Here is a 17,412-nt window from a genome sequence, read left to right on the forward strand (position 1 = left end):
GCATACATCTTTGCATCCATGCCCCAGCACTCTTTGAGGGAGTGGTGCTTTGTGCTTACTCAAATCTCTGTCATTCTGTGATTTTCAGAATCAGTTATTTTATTTTATTTATGTGTTATATAAGAGGGTTACTGGCATTACATAGCATTGTATACCACCAGAAAAAGAGCTGTAATCTTTTCAATTGTTGAACTTGGTATGGTCTGTTTTCGTTGCTTGGAAATAACACTTCTGGTGTTGGGTATGAGTGCTTTATATTTTGCTTAGGGCAGCTTCCATAATATTTATTGCAATCTTTGCTTTTGGGGTGCTGTCATTTAAATTGTCTTTCTAGAGTTGTGCTTTGAAATTTAATTATACAACTTAAGTTTTATTAACACTTTTTATTTTGTTATTTATATGATTTTATATTCAGAATTTATATTAATAACTTGATTGTCTGAAAATAAAATTAATTGAATTTATATAACAATTAATACAAGTAATTATTTGTTGACATAGACTTGAATATCAAGTTGACAGTAGGCTGAAAGTAATTATATCATTTGTGTGAGATACAGTCAAGTAATGTAACTTCTGTTATTGGTAGAGCATCTTACTGCTGGAAGACATTAGTCCGTATATCACGCGTCCTATCGACAAAACTCAGGCCGTTTGTATTAGCAGGGGCACATTATCATGGGACTCTGTCACCCTCCACAAGTCCAGTACTGATGCAGAAAAGAACAATTTAAGGTATGTTTTTACACTCACTATATATAAAAATAAATATTCATGTAAGTTTTGTTCTTATTCTATTTCATTTCTAAACTGTGATTGCCCTATACAGAAACTTCACTGTATAAAAGCCAAAACAAAAACCATCAAGCTACCAGCTATTTTGCTTTATATTTTCTGTGTATCCAGGTAAATAAATACTGCCAAAGCCCCATCTGCCTACTTCCATATCTTTGCATACCCACTGTTCACAATTTACCATCTAATTAAACACTAAGAGTCACATTTAACTTCTGAATTCATCTGTGAACCTCTTAACTAGTCATACTGTTCTTGTTCCATACACCATTTTTGAAATGTAAGCCACTGGGCTTAAGATGTGGAAGACTAGTGATGATCATTCAGAAATATGAAGTTTGTGAAGTAATATATTCCCTTGGGATAGTAATTTATTTATTTATTTTTTCTGCATGCAGTCCACTTGGTGTCTTACAAAAGCAGAACCATGCAACAGATCAGGAGAAGGAGAAACTAAATCCGTGTGAAAACACGGAGTGTCCCAATGTGAACGCCTTGCGTGACATAAATTTTCAGGTTGCTAAGGTAAGTCTTATGACATGGGAACCTTTGTTTTCATTTTGTATTTAAAATCCTAATGTGTTTTATTCTTATTATTTACAACTTTTGTTAAGGTGGCTGGTGACTTTGTATATGTGCTTTTGCATGTCCACAGTTTTGTTTCAGTGTTACGAGGAGCATCGATATCTGTCTCCAAATTTGAAAGCCTATTACCTATGTTGAACCTTCTCCAGGGTTTTTCAGGGTTTGTGATGCAGATTATAAATTTAGCATCAGTGTATTCTGGTGCCAGTTAATATCAAAATGGTAGTTCATATACATTTACTGTTTTATCTATTTTTGTTATATGTATCAATTTACAGGGGTGTAACCCATTGTAGAATGAGTCACCTTTTTGGTGGCAGTAACTAAGGAGTTAGGAATATTAATTTTTATGTTTTGACAGGTAATAAGTGTACCTACAAATTTTGTGTGACGCTTTCTTTGTATATTAAAAATTACATACGTCAGAATGAAACAAAGTTTTTATATTATATCTAGCAACAGTGACATAAAGAGAATTTGCATTAGTGAAAACAGATCACTGTATTATATAATTAGTTATTTATTTGTGCTAATATCTGTGTAGATGGAATTGTTTAAAGGAATGTAGGCTTCGTAATTTGTTTTCAAGCCCATACCTGCTTATTCATTTGTTAGCCTTTGTTGATTGTATTAACACTGATATATATTGTTTAGAAACAATGGTCTTCTGGCCTGAATTTGTTGTATGTAAAGGCAAAAGCCATCTGCAAATGTTAAAGTTATCTATGGGTTTTGATCAGTAGAAAATAATTGTTATGGTAGAAATGTAGTAACAGAAGACAATCAAAATAGAAATTTGTGTCAATTGTGTTTGTTTCAGTTATTTCAACCAGACTGTTGTTAACATCACAGTTATATGTAATTATTTATACATTTTGTAGGGCCACCTGATCGGTGTCTGTGGTCATGTTGGATCTGGCAAGACAGCATTGCTTCTAGCTGCCTTGGGGCAACTGCGGCTTGTGTCAGGTCAAGTTACGAGAGATGGCTCTTGTGCATACGTCAGTCAGGAGCCGTGGATACTTAATGCAACTTTGAGGGATAACATTCTTTTTGGGGAAAATTTTGACTCAAAGAGGTGAAGTGTAGTAGCTGTGGGTTGTGAGTAGTCTTAGCAGTCCTGTTCATATTATTTTGTTTCGCTTACCAAGTTTTAACAATTGGTGGATGGATCAGTGAATGGATGATTGGTGGAAAATTGATTAAATGGGTGGAATGATTGGATGAATAGTTGAGATGAGATATGATTTATTCAGGACATACCATTTAAAATGCAACCCAACAACAACTACAACAACAATGTTCTACAGTACAAAAATTAAATCAGAAGCAGGTCCACTCACATGTAATATACTCTTCCAACCTCCCCCATAACAATTGAGCCAAGGTCTCGGGATAATAGGTTTCTGCTTGTTCCAGTTACGAAAAAGCTACTGGTATGTTTACAAGCAAAATGTGTATTGATTGTTGAACAATGCTTTGCATTAAAATCATTTGCTGCTGTTCATGAAGCATTTAGTATTGTGTATCCTGATAAGGATGTACCACTAAGACAGCATTATGATTGGTAACATTTTGGGATTCAGGAAGTGTTTGTCAAAGGAAATGTCTGTCATATGCTGTTCTGTTAGTGACTCCTAAGAAATGAAAACAAAGAAATTCATTGAACTAGTTATTTTGATGTTACCAAAGCTTACAAATACTGTTGTAATTAGGGTTGTGTTTTACATGGAACACTCTGTATTTAACAAAGAAAGTTTTTCCAAATGCTCTGCAATATCTGTACTTTAGATATGATTCTGAAGTAAATGAACATCCAATACATTAAGGAGGTACAGCAGAAACCTGCTTGGTAGCACTTGCTGGAGGTCTGTATGATGACATTACATAAGGTTACTAAAAATATTGAAACATACTTTTCATTAAGTCATCAATTACTAGGTATCTGTATTCTCCGCACACAGAGCCTGATGGTCTTCATTGTCCATTGGTTTTTGTTTCAGGTACTATGAAGCTATATACAGCTGTTCACTGACTCAGGACATAAACATGCTGCCTGGTGGTGACCAAACAGAGATAGGTGAAAGAGGGATAAACTTGTCAGGGGGTCAGAAACAACGTCTGGCACTGGCAAGAGCTCTGTATGCGAACAGGTCAGTGGGTATTTGTATTCTCAGAATGTTTGTTTTCCCATAATTTATATTATCTTTTTTCACTCGCATTAACATTTCTACTGTTTCAATGGTTTCTGTTCCAGCAGTATAGTGAAGTTTGACTTGAATTTCTCAGGTTTTGTACCAGTTCATGGGATTTGTCAACTTTTCTTTCCCGCAGTTGGTTACTCTGATAAGTTTGTCACCATGTTGCAAGCAAAATTTTAGCTTCCAATTTGTGATTGCTTTCATGTTAACTGCTATTTAAAAATTTGTTAGGTAATTTTGCTGATCTCTGGGAATTATGTTTTGTGAAAATGTTCATATGTTGCTTAGTAATTTACTTATATTTTTTACTGAGCATTTTAATAGTTACTGCGAAGGTAAATACTGAGTTTATGATTTTTGCATTTCCTGCAATTTACACAATTTTTCATCATTCACACTATTCCTATACCGGACAGGATCAAATAACTGAACAGGGATAAACAGAAATATTGACATAATCCCCTTTCACCCATACTTCACAATCTGACATTGTAGGATTAATCACACTAATCATATAATCAATCCTATCAACCTTATCTCTAAAAGAACCAAGAAATGTAAATACTGGGATCCACTGTATTTTGTTTTATGATACTTCATATAGTCAGCTGTTTTCTCTTCTTTCATAATAAAAAGGCTATAAATAATAGAAATAGTTTAGAGATTTTGGAACATTTGAGAAGACTGGACAGTGGGAGACAAAATTGTATCCTGTAGCATATGAAAAAGATATGACTGCTCCTTGCATGTTCTTATAAAATGTTGCTTTCTGTTTATTTACAGGGACATCTATTTGCTTGATGATCCACTCAGTGCTGTTGATGCTTATGTTGGTACTCACATTTTCAACACATGCATCCTTCACGCTCTGAAACACAAGACTGTTATACTTGTTACCCATCAGGAACAGGTACAATATTCCATGTAAAACATTTTGGCTCTCATGCATTTTGTATGCCAGTTTTCAGGAAGAATTAAGTTTCCTCCCATTCTTTGTGATATATTTTTCCTGTCTTCTCTTTGAACATTAGTTATTGTTTAAGTATATGAAAACCCCTTTTTCCTCACTAATAAAAAAGAATTTTAATATAATTTTAAAGGTACTGGTACAGTGGCTGGGAGCAAACAAGTGTGTTTTACATATGTCACTATCTTGCAGGTAGGAGGAAAACACACACATGTACTATGTAAACTAAAAACATTACTGAAGTAGAGACTAAGATGGCAAGCTATATGTTATTGCCACTAGAAAATAATGTACTGTGAAATAGGCTGTGACCTCTTCCTTCCCATCAGTTTTGTTCATAGCATTTTTAAGTGATGAAGGTTAAATTATGTATAAAACAGCCAAGCAATTTGCAACAAGCCTTACTGTGCATGAGGACCCATGTGGATTTTGATATATTGGAAACAGAATTACATGCAATTTTTATTTTGTTTTGCAGTATCTGAACCAGTGCAACATGGTGTACATGATGAAAGATGGCTGTATTTTTGCTCATGGAACACATGATGAGCTGATGGCTAAGGAACAGGATTATGCTATGTTGGTTAAGACCCACTATTCCAAAAGAGGGGAACAGGAACAGTGAGTCATTTTCCTATTACTGGCCAAATAAGTCTGTCATCTGAGTATATTATATAATGTGTTTTGTGGGTTGGACTCTCAACCTAGTATTGTTGAGGTTACCAAACAAGAAGGTTTGATGAATTAGAGTTAAAAGGATACACAAATTAAATCTTGCAAAGAAATGTCACCATGAACAGGTCACTTTGAAAACCAGAAAATAGTATTGAAATGGCATTCTGTCATCATATTACCCAGTGCATGTCAAAATTTCTGTCTTGAAAGTATTTGACTCCAGTTCGTTGCATATTTTTATAACAGATGTGTGATTGGAGAAGAAAGTCCAGTTTGTGCTGCTGAGGTTTTGAACTCAGACTATTTGGCACCAAACTCTCAGAACAGACCTGTAAGTTCCAGTTCTCAAGTTAGTGTTGAAGATACTGAGAAATTGGATTCCAAAGGTAAGTATTGTATTCTTTGTTATTACAGTGAAACCTCTATCCATCGTTCCCCGAACTATCGTTTTCCTGGATGCATCGTCCGTTTTGTTCGGTCCCGGATACATCCCATATAAAATAATGTTACATTTTCCCGTTTCTATCGTTCCTCGAACTATCGTTTTATCGCATCGATCGTTCAAAAATCTTAGTCCTGGCCCACAATTTTCCCGCAATGATCGTTTCTGAGAAATTATAACAAAATTTACGCGATGTTTTTAGAATTTAAAATCCTGGGTTTTGAGATAAATTAATACCGAAAGACGCACAATGTTTTTGGAATACACAGTAGCGGTAACCTGTTATGTCGCCCAACCAGTACATTCTTTTGGAATGAGGGGTCAGCCGTGCAGGGGTGATAGTTGGAGTGAATGGCGGTGCGCATTGTCAGAAATTTTATGAGTTTAATTAGGGTGCACTCATATTTCGTTCCAGCGATGCCAGATGGCATGTGCAGTGTGAATTTCTTCACAAATGCTTTTACGTATTATAAGTACAAAGAAAAGGCGGGCGACACTTTTCATTCTTCTGGTTCATCTCGTTTCCAGTGGTTCAGTGTCTTCTACAGCAACGTTTCGTTGAGTTCGGCAGTAATAGTATTTACATCCATCCTGTTATTGTTTGCGAAGGGGGTGGGAGTGGTGAGGAAGAGGAAGACGACGAATGTGAGCCCAAAGCTGTGCCAAGTTTTGCCGAAGCACATGCTGCATTGGCAAAAGTGAAGTCGTTTTTTTATGCGCATAATATTAGTGAACGTGACAAGGAAAACATTTTGAACGTGGAAAGGGCTCTGTTTGGCCTAAAACGTAAAGTTTCGACAAACCAGTTGAACTTTGAAAGAGAAACATTTAGTTTTTTTAAAATTTTTAATGCTTTCCCGCAACTATCGTTTTCCCGTATTCATCGTTTTTATTTCCCACCCCCGCCAAAAACGATGCATCGAGGTTTCACTGTATACCCTTGTTCAGGTAGTGAAGTTAAAATTTCAGTTATAAAGAGCACAAAGTTTCTTTTTTCTTTTTCCAGAAGGTGAACAGCTAACAACACCTGAGTTTGTCCAGAAGGGGAACATTCGATTCCACACATACCAGAACTACATCTCTGCTGCAGGTGGATACTTCATTATACTGCTCATGTGCCTCAGTTGTCTGCTGAATGTTGGTAGTACTGCATTCAGTTCATGGTGGCTTGCCTTGTGGATCAAAGCAGGTGGAGGTGTAAGTGACATGTAACACTTGTGTATTTATTATTGTAATGATTCCTTGATGTGAAAAGTATTCTAATTGTTAGTAATTTAATGTCATCAACACTTATTTCTTGATTGTATAAAATGCATTTTGAACACTATCTTGACATTGTCAGGTAGAATATTTGATATCTCCTGTTGATGGGGGGCAGAGAAGGTATGTGAAACATTGGATTTCTGTTCTGAATTGATGTCTGATTGTTCAAAATGGTTTTATAAACTAGTTACCATAAAGATTTGAATTGTATTTTCTCGCCCTTCATAAACATGTACAACTATTTTATAATAGTCTGCAGTGGACATAACACAATTAAAGCAGACAATAATAAATATTCCAGTGGAAGATAACACAAAAGCATTTAAATGTACTGCTAACGATTGAAGAGCACGTATGAGAGCATTAAGTAACCACATACGTTTCGCTTTTGACCAGTGGCTGATGTCTCCTTCATTTTCTCTTCTGTCTGGATTATACTGAAGCCTCTTCTGACTTCAGCCACTTTTAAATTTTTTTCTGTGCCTGTATGTCATTTTGTTTTGGAAACTTGTTGTTAACTTTTCTGTTAAACTGTGTTAATAATTTTTCTTTATATTCTCCCCTTATATATATTGAATGAATCTTTAATTCTTGCCATGTCTCTTGAGTTAAGTTTTGTCTAATGTAGTACATTCTATGACACTTATTAAAATTTAATATATACTGTTTTAATTTTACAAACTGTCCATCCCCAAAATTTTACTTCCTTATAAATATATGTAGGATCATCCATTACTTTCATAAAAAACTTTTGTGGGTATAATACAGAATTGATGATGTAACACTGTATTATGTATGATCTGAAGCTATCTTTGAACTCTGTATTATAATGCATAGAATTTTTCTTCCACATTGCAGAATGCCACAGTATTTGTTAACAACCAAACTGAGCCTAGTCATAACATCAGTGACAACCCAGACTTCCCTATGTACCAGATGGTTTATGCTGTCATGATTGCTGTCATCCTAGGAACAAGCTTACTGAGAGGGTTGGCATTTACAAAGGTACAGAGAAATATTAATATAACTTTATTACCCACATCAGAGTAACATTGAAGCCCTGTTCATCATGGGCTCAGAGAACATAACCTAAAGTTATTCTGAGCTGCTTGTTACTTCATTTGGAGAGAGTAAAAAAAGGAATTTCATGTAGGATTTGAGGTTTTCACAGCATTGAGTATGAAGATGGCTGTCTTCTGGGTTGTAGTGCCATGTAGTTTGGTAGAAGTTTACCATCATTTCAGAAGTCCTTGCTTCCTCTCATTAGGGGCGTGATGATGGAGACTGGTAAACTTCTGCCAGACTACATGGCACTACAATCCAGAAGACAGCCATCTAGGAGCTTCATGATTTATGTAGGTCACATATAGTATTGCTAGGTTATTGAAATCAACACCTTTAACTCGGTTAGATCGCTATCAAGTTTCACTGAGATTGTGTACTACATACACCTTGATGATGTGGTGAACTCTCATTTTGTTTAAATTTGTTTTCTTGTAGGTAACACTTAGAGCATCCAGTTATCTTCATAATCAGTTATTTATGAAACTAATGCATAGTCCATTGCACTTCTTTGAAACTACACCTGCAGGAAGAATACAGAATCTCTTTTCTCGAGATATGGATGAAGGTAATAAGTTCTTGTGCATTTAATTTTTGTGTTTGAGTGCAATATTTTTACCATAAGCACTCAAGATATGTTTTATTCTTTACAGTCGACGTCCGGTTACCCACCACTATCGAGTCTTTTTTACAAAACGTGTGGATTGTTCTGTTTGCCATTCTTTTTGTTTGCTTGGTATTTCCTTGGTTCATCATCCCATTAGTTATTCTTGCAGTCATCTATTATTTCATCAGTAAGATATTTAGGTAAGCACTAACTGTAGTATTCTTTACACTGAACCTTTTTGTGTAGACAAGATGTTGCTGAAATTTTTTTAAAAAGGAGACATTTTCTGTGAGCTTGCTGCTATTAAGTTAAGAATATTTTATCTTTCTCGTTCATATGTAAAAGCTTTAAAGATTAAATATGTGGTGTACTAAGCTACAATGTTACCTATTGCATTGGTGAAACAAGGTCTGTCATTCTTAGAGAAGAGTGCAAATTGAGGCTGTTTTGGAACAGGTGCTAAAGGAAATATTTGGAATTAACATATAGGAAGGGGAGGACAGAGACAATGTATGATGTGCTCTACAGTTGATCTCATTTCTAGGGGATTAAGTGAAGGAGAATGTAATGAGTAAACATAAAGCACGCATGGGAATGATGAGAAATTTATAGCGTATATTGGTATGAAATGCTGAAGGACACAAATCATTTGGAAAGCGAAGAATAGATTGGGGACTAATATTAAAATGTATCCTACATTTGGTATGAGGATATGGATTGGAATCAGATGACTTGGAATGGGATCCAGTGTTAGACTCTTGTGAGCATAATTCATTATGTTTCATGAAAGACGGAGAATTTCTTGACCATGACTATCAGCCTCTCATAAGGGACTGTATTTCATGGTGTTAATAATGAGCTGATAATACACAACTCTATAGTGTTCTCTCTGAATGATATTTTGTTTTTCTAGAGTGGCAATTCGTGACTTGAAACGATTGGAGAATGTGTCTCGATCGCCTATCTTTAGCTGGGTTGGGACGACGGTTCAAGGACTAAGTACAGTTCATGCTTTTGGAAAAGAAAGTGATTTCTTAATGAGGTAAGGAAGATGAGAAATTGTTTGCCTGAAAGAAGACTACGAGTAGTGAGAAGTACTTCGGAAGCTACCTTCTGTTTGTACACACAGGCTAAAAAATAAGCATAAATAATTGTACAAATTAGTGATCTACAGTGAAACCTCTATCCATCGTTCCCGGAACTATCGTTTTCCCGGATGCATCGTCCGTTTTGTTCGGTCCCGAATACATCCCATATAAAATAATGTTACATTTTCCCGCTTCTATCGTTCCTCGAACTATCGTTTTATCGCATCGATCGTTCAAAAATCTTAGTCCCGGCCCACAATTTTCCCGCAATGATCGTTTCTGAGAATTCAAAATGCTGGGTTTAGAGATAAATTAATACCGAAAGACGCATAATGTTTTTGGAATACACAGTAGCGGTAACCTGTTATGTCGCCCAACCAGCACATTCTTTTGGAATGAGGGTCAGCGGTGCAGGGGTGATAGTTGGAGTGAATGGCGGTGCTCATTGTCAGAAATTTTACGATTTTAATTAGGGTGCACTCATATTTCGTTCCAGCGATGCCAGATGGCATGTGCAGTGTGAATTTCTTCACAAATGCTTTTATTACAAGTACAAAGGAAAGGCTGGCGGCACTTTTCATTCTTCTGGTTTATCTCGTTTCCAGCGGTTCAGGGTCTTCTACAGTTACGTTTCGTTGAGTTCGGCAGTAATAGTATTTCCATTCTTCCTGTTATTGTCCGCAAAGGGGGTTGGAGCGGTGAGGAAGAGGAAGACGACGAATGCGAGCCCGAAGCTTTGCCGAGTTTTGCCGAAGCACACGCTGCATTGGCGAAAGTGAAGTCGTTCTTTTATGCGCTTAATATTAGTGAACGTGACGAAGAAAACATTTTGAACGTGGAAAGTGCTCTGTTTGGTCTAAAACGTAAAGTTTCAACAAACCAGTTGTCCATTAAAGACTTTTTTGGTAAAAAGAAGTAACTTTGAAAGAGAAACATTGTTTTTTTTTTAAATTTTTAATGCTTTCCCGCATCTATCGTTTTCCCGCATTCATCGTTTTTATTTCCCACCCCCGCCAAAAACGATGCATCGAGGTTTCACTGTATTTATGTACATAAATATCACTAGTATGATTATGTCATAGTTATCAGATAAAACTTCATAATTTGGTATGATAGTTTTAATTTTAACACATAAAACTTTTTTATACAAAATTTGTAGGTTCATTTATGATTACTTGCTTACAGAATTTTCTTGCCAAACGTAAATGGCAGCACTGCCTTTCTGCCAAATATGGTGTGCAGTTTTAGGTAGAGATGTGTGTCACCTTATAAAGACAGGTTTCAGAGGTTGTTTACTGTTCTTTTGAATTGTGATGAGAAAGGTTTAAGGACAAGTTGATAAGGCAGAGGCATGCTATTGGGCTGTGTATTTTAATTTTGTTGATTGTTAGAAAGACAGAGAATTCATGGGTCTTAGTTTGTGTGTTTTGTATGTGCAGGTTTACAAAGATGTTTGATGAAAACACAACATGTTTGTACTTGTGTAGCATAGCTATGCGATGGCTGGCTGTAAGAATTGACACTTTAGCAGGTAATGTCACAGAAATATGTTTACTTTCCAGCGTGTAAAGTAAAGAGATCAGTCCTTACAGTGTCACTGTCAGATCTGTGCTGTGTGTCTTGCACACCTGCGTGTAGCAGGACTGAAAGCAAAGACATGTATTTTGTTCAGTCAGCTAATTTAAGGTGTCTAAAAGAATAAAGTGTATTTTTTAATATTTTCATCAGTCTTGTTTGCTTTATAAATACTAACAGTTTATTATTTAACAGTAGAAAAATATTTAATTTTCGCTTAATGACCACATAAAATTGCTTCAGAGTTGGAACTACATACACATACTTATCAATGAAACAGTTAATCTTTCTGCAAACATACCAGCACCAGAAGGCTTTAGCAGATGGCTGACAGTAACTGAAAACAAAAGTGATGTAAATGTGGTTGCTTATAATACCACAACACTGTCAAAAGCATGGGATATTTTATTTGCTTTAAACATATGCATTTGCTGATGTTGACTGAAATTTTACATAACTGCAGCAAGGTTTCATCAGTGATGCTTACTCCAACAGCTGTGAATTCTTTCATTCTTCAACCACATGTGGATTATTTCTGAAGACATCATCCTTCATGTATCCCCATAAGAAATAATTAAAAGGATTCAAATCTGGGGAGTATGGTAGTCAAAACCATCTAATTTAAATCATTCAGGACATCAATTAGAGATGACCATATATGGAATTTTTGGTACATGGTCATGCACCATCTTGTTGAAAAACTATTTCTTTTAATTTAACTCCCATCCTTCAAAGATTTGGAACAAAATGGTCTTGACGGTGCTGCTTACAGAAGTTTCTGCTAGTGGGTATCACTGACCAATAATAAACTTATATATGTATTAAACTCCCAGCTGTTACATTTTCTGTGACACCATATGGGCAGTTAATACTAATTACATCTTTTATGAACCTGTATATTTTTTAAAATTAAGAAATGTGCAATTGGTATATGTTCTCAGTAACTACAATATGCATCACAGCCTTCCTGACTATTTTTCTTCATGGGCAGGTGCCCCCAGCTCTTGCGGGGCTGGCCTTGTCATATGCGGCTCACATCAGTGGTGTCTTTCAGTATACACTAAGGCTTGTGTCCGAGATAGAAATCCGTTTCATTTCTGTGGAGAGAATCTCTTTATACATCAAAGTGAGTATTACTAATATGTCTGCTGCAATAATAACACTTTTAGGTTTCCAAAAGTGCAACATTTATTCTTTAAAACCCTATTTTTGGACTGTGTGTCTTTCCATCTGTCCCCTTATTCAACTACAGACATTAGTATTTAGACACTAATTAAATTATTAATATATTTATTTTGTAGAGTCTATACACAAACGTTTGAAGTTTATTGGTGTTGTAAAAATTATATAATATTAAAACATTTTGTTGTGTAAAATATTATATTAGCGCTCTTAATCGTAAATACGATTTTACATTATATTTTTAGCGCTTTTTATTAAAACGACATGTTTCGACGGGTAATACCGTCGTCTTCAGGTTTTTATCAATTTAAAATATTTTAAACACTATTAGATATTTAATGCAATATATTATAATGATCCGTAGTTTCGTTTGTAGCTTTCCATTTTCATGGTAAGTTGCTTATTGTAGTCAGACGTTATATTTATCAAGAGGTGTTGTGTAGAGTAACGTGTGCCTGACGGCTGGTGAAGAGAATAAGCAACTTACCATGAAAATGGAAAGCTACAAACGAAACTACGGATCATTATAATATATTGCATTAAATATCTAATAGTTTTTAAAATATTTTAAATTGATAAAAACCTGAAGACGACGGTATTACCCGTCGAAACATGTCGTTTTAATAAAAAGCGCTAAAAATATAATGTAAAATCGTATTTACGATTAAGAGCGCTAATATAATATTTTACACAACAAAATGTTTTAATATTATATAATTTTTACAACACCAATAAACTTCAAACGTTTGTGTATAGACTGTACAAAATAAATATATTTAACCAAACACAAACATGACGCATATAAGATACAAATTAAATTATTAATGTTTTTCAAACTTTATACAAACTTCATGCCATTAGAGTCTTTCCTATCTTGATACTTTAGCATCAGTATCAACATGGGGACTGTGTGAACTTTTGTGTGAGAATAGCATATCGTTAAGTGTAGGGTATTTAAATTTTATATGGTGATAAATCAGTGAAAAATAAGCAGCTTTCATTATGGCAATGATGGTCGTCTGGGTAGTACTGCAATATGGATGTGGTGGTAAATACGACTGAAAAATATACTGCCTCAGTCTTCAGGGCTGAAAAGGAAGCATCTTGCTCCTCTGAAATGTTGGTATGTACATTACAGATCACTGTCATTACTACCTAGAAGACCAAAATTGACATCGTTACTGCCATGAGAACCCCATAGTTCACTATGGCAGTGTTTTAGTAAGATTGAAAATACCAACATTGTCATTGTAACTTGACTTGAGAAATTTGTGTAGTGACATCATACAAGCATAGTCATGTTAAAACGTACAATATATAATATTTGGCAATCAAACTGCATCATTCCAACAGCAAGAGTGTCTAATACTTGTTTTTAGATGTGTTCACAAATAAAAGTTGCCATGTCTGTGTGTCCATCCATCTGTTGAATGTAACAGGATTGTAAATTCATACTCTTTGGGATACACTCATATTCCTAAGGTGTTCTTCATTGTTGCACTGTTGTGGTATGATGGCATTGTTGAATTTTAGGCCATTCTTGTACCAATGTGATCCAAGGTCCTAGTGTTGTGCACGAATGGAAACACTTGAATCACATTGCTACAAAAAAGCAGAACATAGTGAGACATAGACAGATGAATCTAATGTTCAGACAAGATTTTTATGAAATTTAGTGCTGGGGAGAAAATTTGTTTATGATTATGGTTAAAATAAGATTATGGTAACAGGCACTTACATGAAGACCTACATATTTCACATGGAGGTAGTCTTTCAGAATTCCCAGCCAAATGCCTGACTCTTGCAACCACATTGGGAATCTTCTTGTGTTTCATCATCCAGCCAAATGGGCACCAGACACTTTGCGCACACAATGTCTATTGTTCACACACAACTTATGACATGCAGTAACATAGTGAATGCACATGAATTGTTATGCTGTATGTACATATCTTAATTTATTTGAGTGTAACATACTTCTTTATATCCTCAAAGTGTCATTATGTTTCTTGGGAATCGGTAGGTTTTAATTTTCTGTAGACACTGGCTTTCGCTAACCATAAAATGAAAAAGGTAAACTAGGCTCTGTGCATAAGTTATATGTATTTTAACCGTGGCACCTTTGTCAAATGCAGGTTAACCTTTATTTTACAGGAATAGGAGGTTTAATTCCTTGAGCCAGCCAGATATTAGCTCTGGGGTTAATGGTTGGATCATGCATAAGCTGTGTTGCACAGGTAATTAAGGTTAAGTCATGGACAAGATGAGGGATTACTGTAATTTAATATCTACTTGTTTGTAGAGCCTGGAATGTGAGGGGAAGCAAGGCATTACATTGAAACCACCATCAGACTGGCCAAGCAAAGGCAACATAAAGTTTCAGAATGTCACTCTTCAGTACAGGAAAGGACTCCCAGATGCGTTGAATAATGTATCATTCAGTGTACAGTCTGGAGAGACACTAGGTATAACAACTGTTTATCACATGTTAGTCATATTTACAGATTTTAGAGTGAGGTTTAAAGGTATATAATATAGAATATTGATAGTTTCATTATGGGTTATTTATGAAGTGCATTATGTGGAAGTTGTGTCTGTCTGCATGTTTACTCTCCAAAACTATTGATACGATTTTGATAAATTTTATATTGGGGATGTACACACTGTCAGGTGAACTAGGTTTTGGTTTCTGTCTTATATAAAGCTCATGCAATCTTTGAGTAACATATAATATACATTTGGTCAGGATCTATAGCTTTTTAATTTTTTTTTAATGTTATGTTTAAGCAGCTTTGCAACACTGTTTGTATATGCAGTGTTCTGGAATTAATTGTTGATGGTCATCTGTTTTTCTTTCCATTGTTGGAGTAAATGCATAGTGACATATTCATATAGACTTGATAATGATATTGGGTTGAACGGAATAATTTAACTGAGTTTTTTCATGAAGGTGAATGTGACATTCATTTAAGATTTAAATGAATGGTGTTGGTATATAACAACCATGTGGCAAATAAAGAAGTTCATTAAAGTAAAAACATTCAACCTCTTTCATAGGGACACCTTATATAAGATTCAAATTACTCATTTGATGCTGTGCAGAAGAAATGAGATTTTCATCAACAATAAATAAACATCAAGACCAGTGAGTTACATAAAAAATGCATTTGTAATACATTTACTCTAGATTAGAGTATAGCATTCCTCTCTTTTTTCATAGACACTGCATACTAGTTTATATTTTGGATTTCTTGCAGGGATAGTGGGACGAACTGGATCTGGTAAGAGCTCACTCATTGCAGCACTTCTTCGCTTAGTGGAGGTGTCTTCAGGTAAAATCAAGATAGATGGCTTGGACATAGCAGATATAAACTTGGAACAACTCCGTACCCAGCTGTCTGTTATACCTCAAGATCCTGTGCTGTTTGATAGCACAATCAGGTTAGTACATTATCTCAAATGTGATAACTGACTCTCAGATCCAAAAGTTCAGTATCAGAACTGTCATAACCTGCCATTAGTTTCAGGCCAGTTCCTTCCAGCATATTTTTGTAAGGGATAAATGTAAAGTTGTGAGCATTTTTAAACTCAGCAGCACATGGAGAAGTGCTGATGTAGACACTGTAATGATGAAGAGATATGTCCCTGTCCCTCTCAAGAATCAAACCTCAGATATCCAGCTCATAGCAAGTCTCATCAATGACTGAGCTAACCTGGATCTTAAGATCTGGCTTCAGTTACTTATTGGTCTTCCAGGGTGACCTTACGGTCTAACCTTATGGTCTAGAGATGAGGCTTTGGTTTTGACTGATATTCTGTGTGCAGTTTTCTGCATGCTGTAACTTCTGACAAAGGTAAAATGTGAATGGAAATTATGAGGTCCTCATCATAGTTTAGAGCTTACGTTATGCAGTAGGTTACCTCTGCCAGCCATCATACTAACTAAAATCTGACATCAGAAATAGGCTTTTTCATGCTAGCTGAGGCAGGCAGACACAATGAAATGTAGATGGTAACTGGAGGCACTGACTATAAGTCAAGATGCAGGGGCCTTATGTTATGTCAATATCTTACGCACTTGTGTGGAAAGGTGACTATTGCTACAGAAATGAAAATATTCATACATGTTATTCTAGGTTCAACTTGGATCCATTTGAATCCTGTACAGATGATGTCATATGGGAAGTTCTAGAAAAGACCAAGCTACGTGACAGAATATCAAACATTGGTGGACAGCTCCAGGCTTGTGTTGGACAGGGCAGAGAAAGCTTGTCTGTCGGAGAGCGTCAACTCCTGTGTCTGGCAAGAGCATTGCTTAGGAACGCTAAGGTGAGATACTAATGTCACTGTCATTGTCGAATTCCACGGAGCAGAGTTAGCTTATGTTATGAAGATGTATAGGTGGAGTGTATTCTTAACATGGGGATTAACCCGGAGGTATGGAGGTAAGTGGTCAGCGTCATACTCTGGTCACTTTCCTCTTGGGGAAAAAGTTCCCAGAATTCATAGGATAGAATGAATAGGAAGCAGGGTGAGCCCAAGAGCTGGTCTGTATATGGTAATTGTGATGGTGCCACTGCCAGTAATTTAATTTCAGGTCAATTCTCTACCTAGTTACTTAATGACAGAGGTATCTAAGCCCATAACCCCAAAATTTTGAAATTGGATTGTAGAAAAAAGAATGCTGCTCTACCACACTGTGAACTGTTTTACAGTTTGCGGAGTTGCATCCTTGTTTCTTTTCTTTTTCAGTAAACATATTGGCCCTTCATTTTTTCATTTCTCACAGATTCTTGTTCTGGATGAAGCAACAGCATCAATTGATCCTGAGACTGAAGCAGCTGTTCAGAGTACAGTCCAGAATGAATTCAAGCATTGCACAGTTCTGACAATTGCACACAGACTTTCGACTGTTACCAGCTGTGACAAAATACTAGTCATGGATAAGGGTCAGGTATGATTTTGTTCAT

The 17,412-nt window shown here is 35.8% G+C and overlaps 1 protein-coding gene across 12 annotated transcripts in view; it reads left to right on the top strand.

Annotated features, from left to right (window-relative positions):
* Nucleotides 1-17,412, top strand: part of LOC110833999 (ATP-binding cassette sub-family C member 5) — a 39,223-nt gene that overhangs the window by 19,494 nt on the left and 2,317 nt on the right. For 9 of the 12 annotated variants that reach the window (XM_087350377.1, XM_022072679.2, XM_087350379.1 and 6 more), the window contains 18 exons: nucleotides 590-735; nucleotides 1,194-1,320; nucleotides 2,262-2,458; nucleotides 3,384-3,533; nucleotides 4,365-4,491; nucleotides 5,027-5,169; nucleotides 5,470-5,609; nucleotides 6,672-6,862; nucleotides 7,787-7,933; nucleotides 8,429-8,558; nucleotides 8,644-8,797; nucleotides 9,511-9,639; nucleotides 11,125-11,216; nucleotides 12,202-12,386; nucleotides 14,745-14,907; nucleotides 15,700-15,883; nucleotides 16,579-16,771; nucleotides 17,232-17,396. In XM_087350377.1, the coding sequence (XP_087206503.1) occupies nucleotides 590-735; nucleotides 1,194-1,320; nucleotides 2,262-2,458; nucleotides 3,384-3,533; nucleotides 4,365-4,491; nucleotides 5,027-5,169; nucleotides 5,470-5,609; nucleotides 6,672-6,862; nucleotides 7,787-7,933; nucleotides 8,429-8,558; nucleotides 8,644-8,797; nucleotides 9,511-9,639; nucleotides 11,125-11,216; nucleotides 12,202-12,386; nucleotides 14,745-14,907; nucleotides 15,700-15,883; nucleotides 16,579-16,771; nucleotides 17,232-17,396 (2,763 nt within the window). Of the gene's footprint in view, nucleotides 1-589; nucleotides 736-1,193; nucleotides 1,321-2,261; nucleotides 2,459-3,383; nucleotides 3,534-4,364; nucleotides 4,492-5,026; nucleotides 5,170-5,469; nucleotides 5,610-6,671; nucleotides 6,863-7,786; nucleotides 7,934-8,428; nucleotides 8,559-8,643; nucleotides 8,798-9,510; nucleotides 9,640-11,124; nucleotides 11,217-12,201; nucleotides 12,387-14,596; nucleotides 14,680-14,744; nucleotides 14,908-15,699; nucleotides 15,884-16,578; nucleotides 16,772-17,231; nucleotides 17,397-17,412 lie in introns of those variants that run through there. The other 3 variants (XR_015535491.1, XM_087350383.1, XM_087350382.1) reach the window with 3 other exon arrangements.

This window comes from Zootermopsis nevadensis, unplaced genomic scaffold, assembly GCF_977971745.1.
Source record: "Zootermopsis nevadensis isolate Lab colony 2312 unplaced genomic scaffold, Znev_1.0 Znev_ptg000017l, whole genome shotgun sequence".
Classification (NCBI taxonomy): Eukaryota; Metazoa; Arthropoda; class Insecta; order Blattodea; family Termopsidae; genus Zootermopsis; species Zootermopsis nevadensis.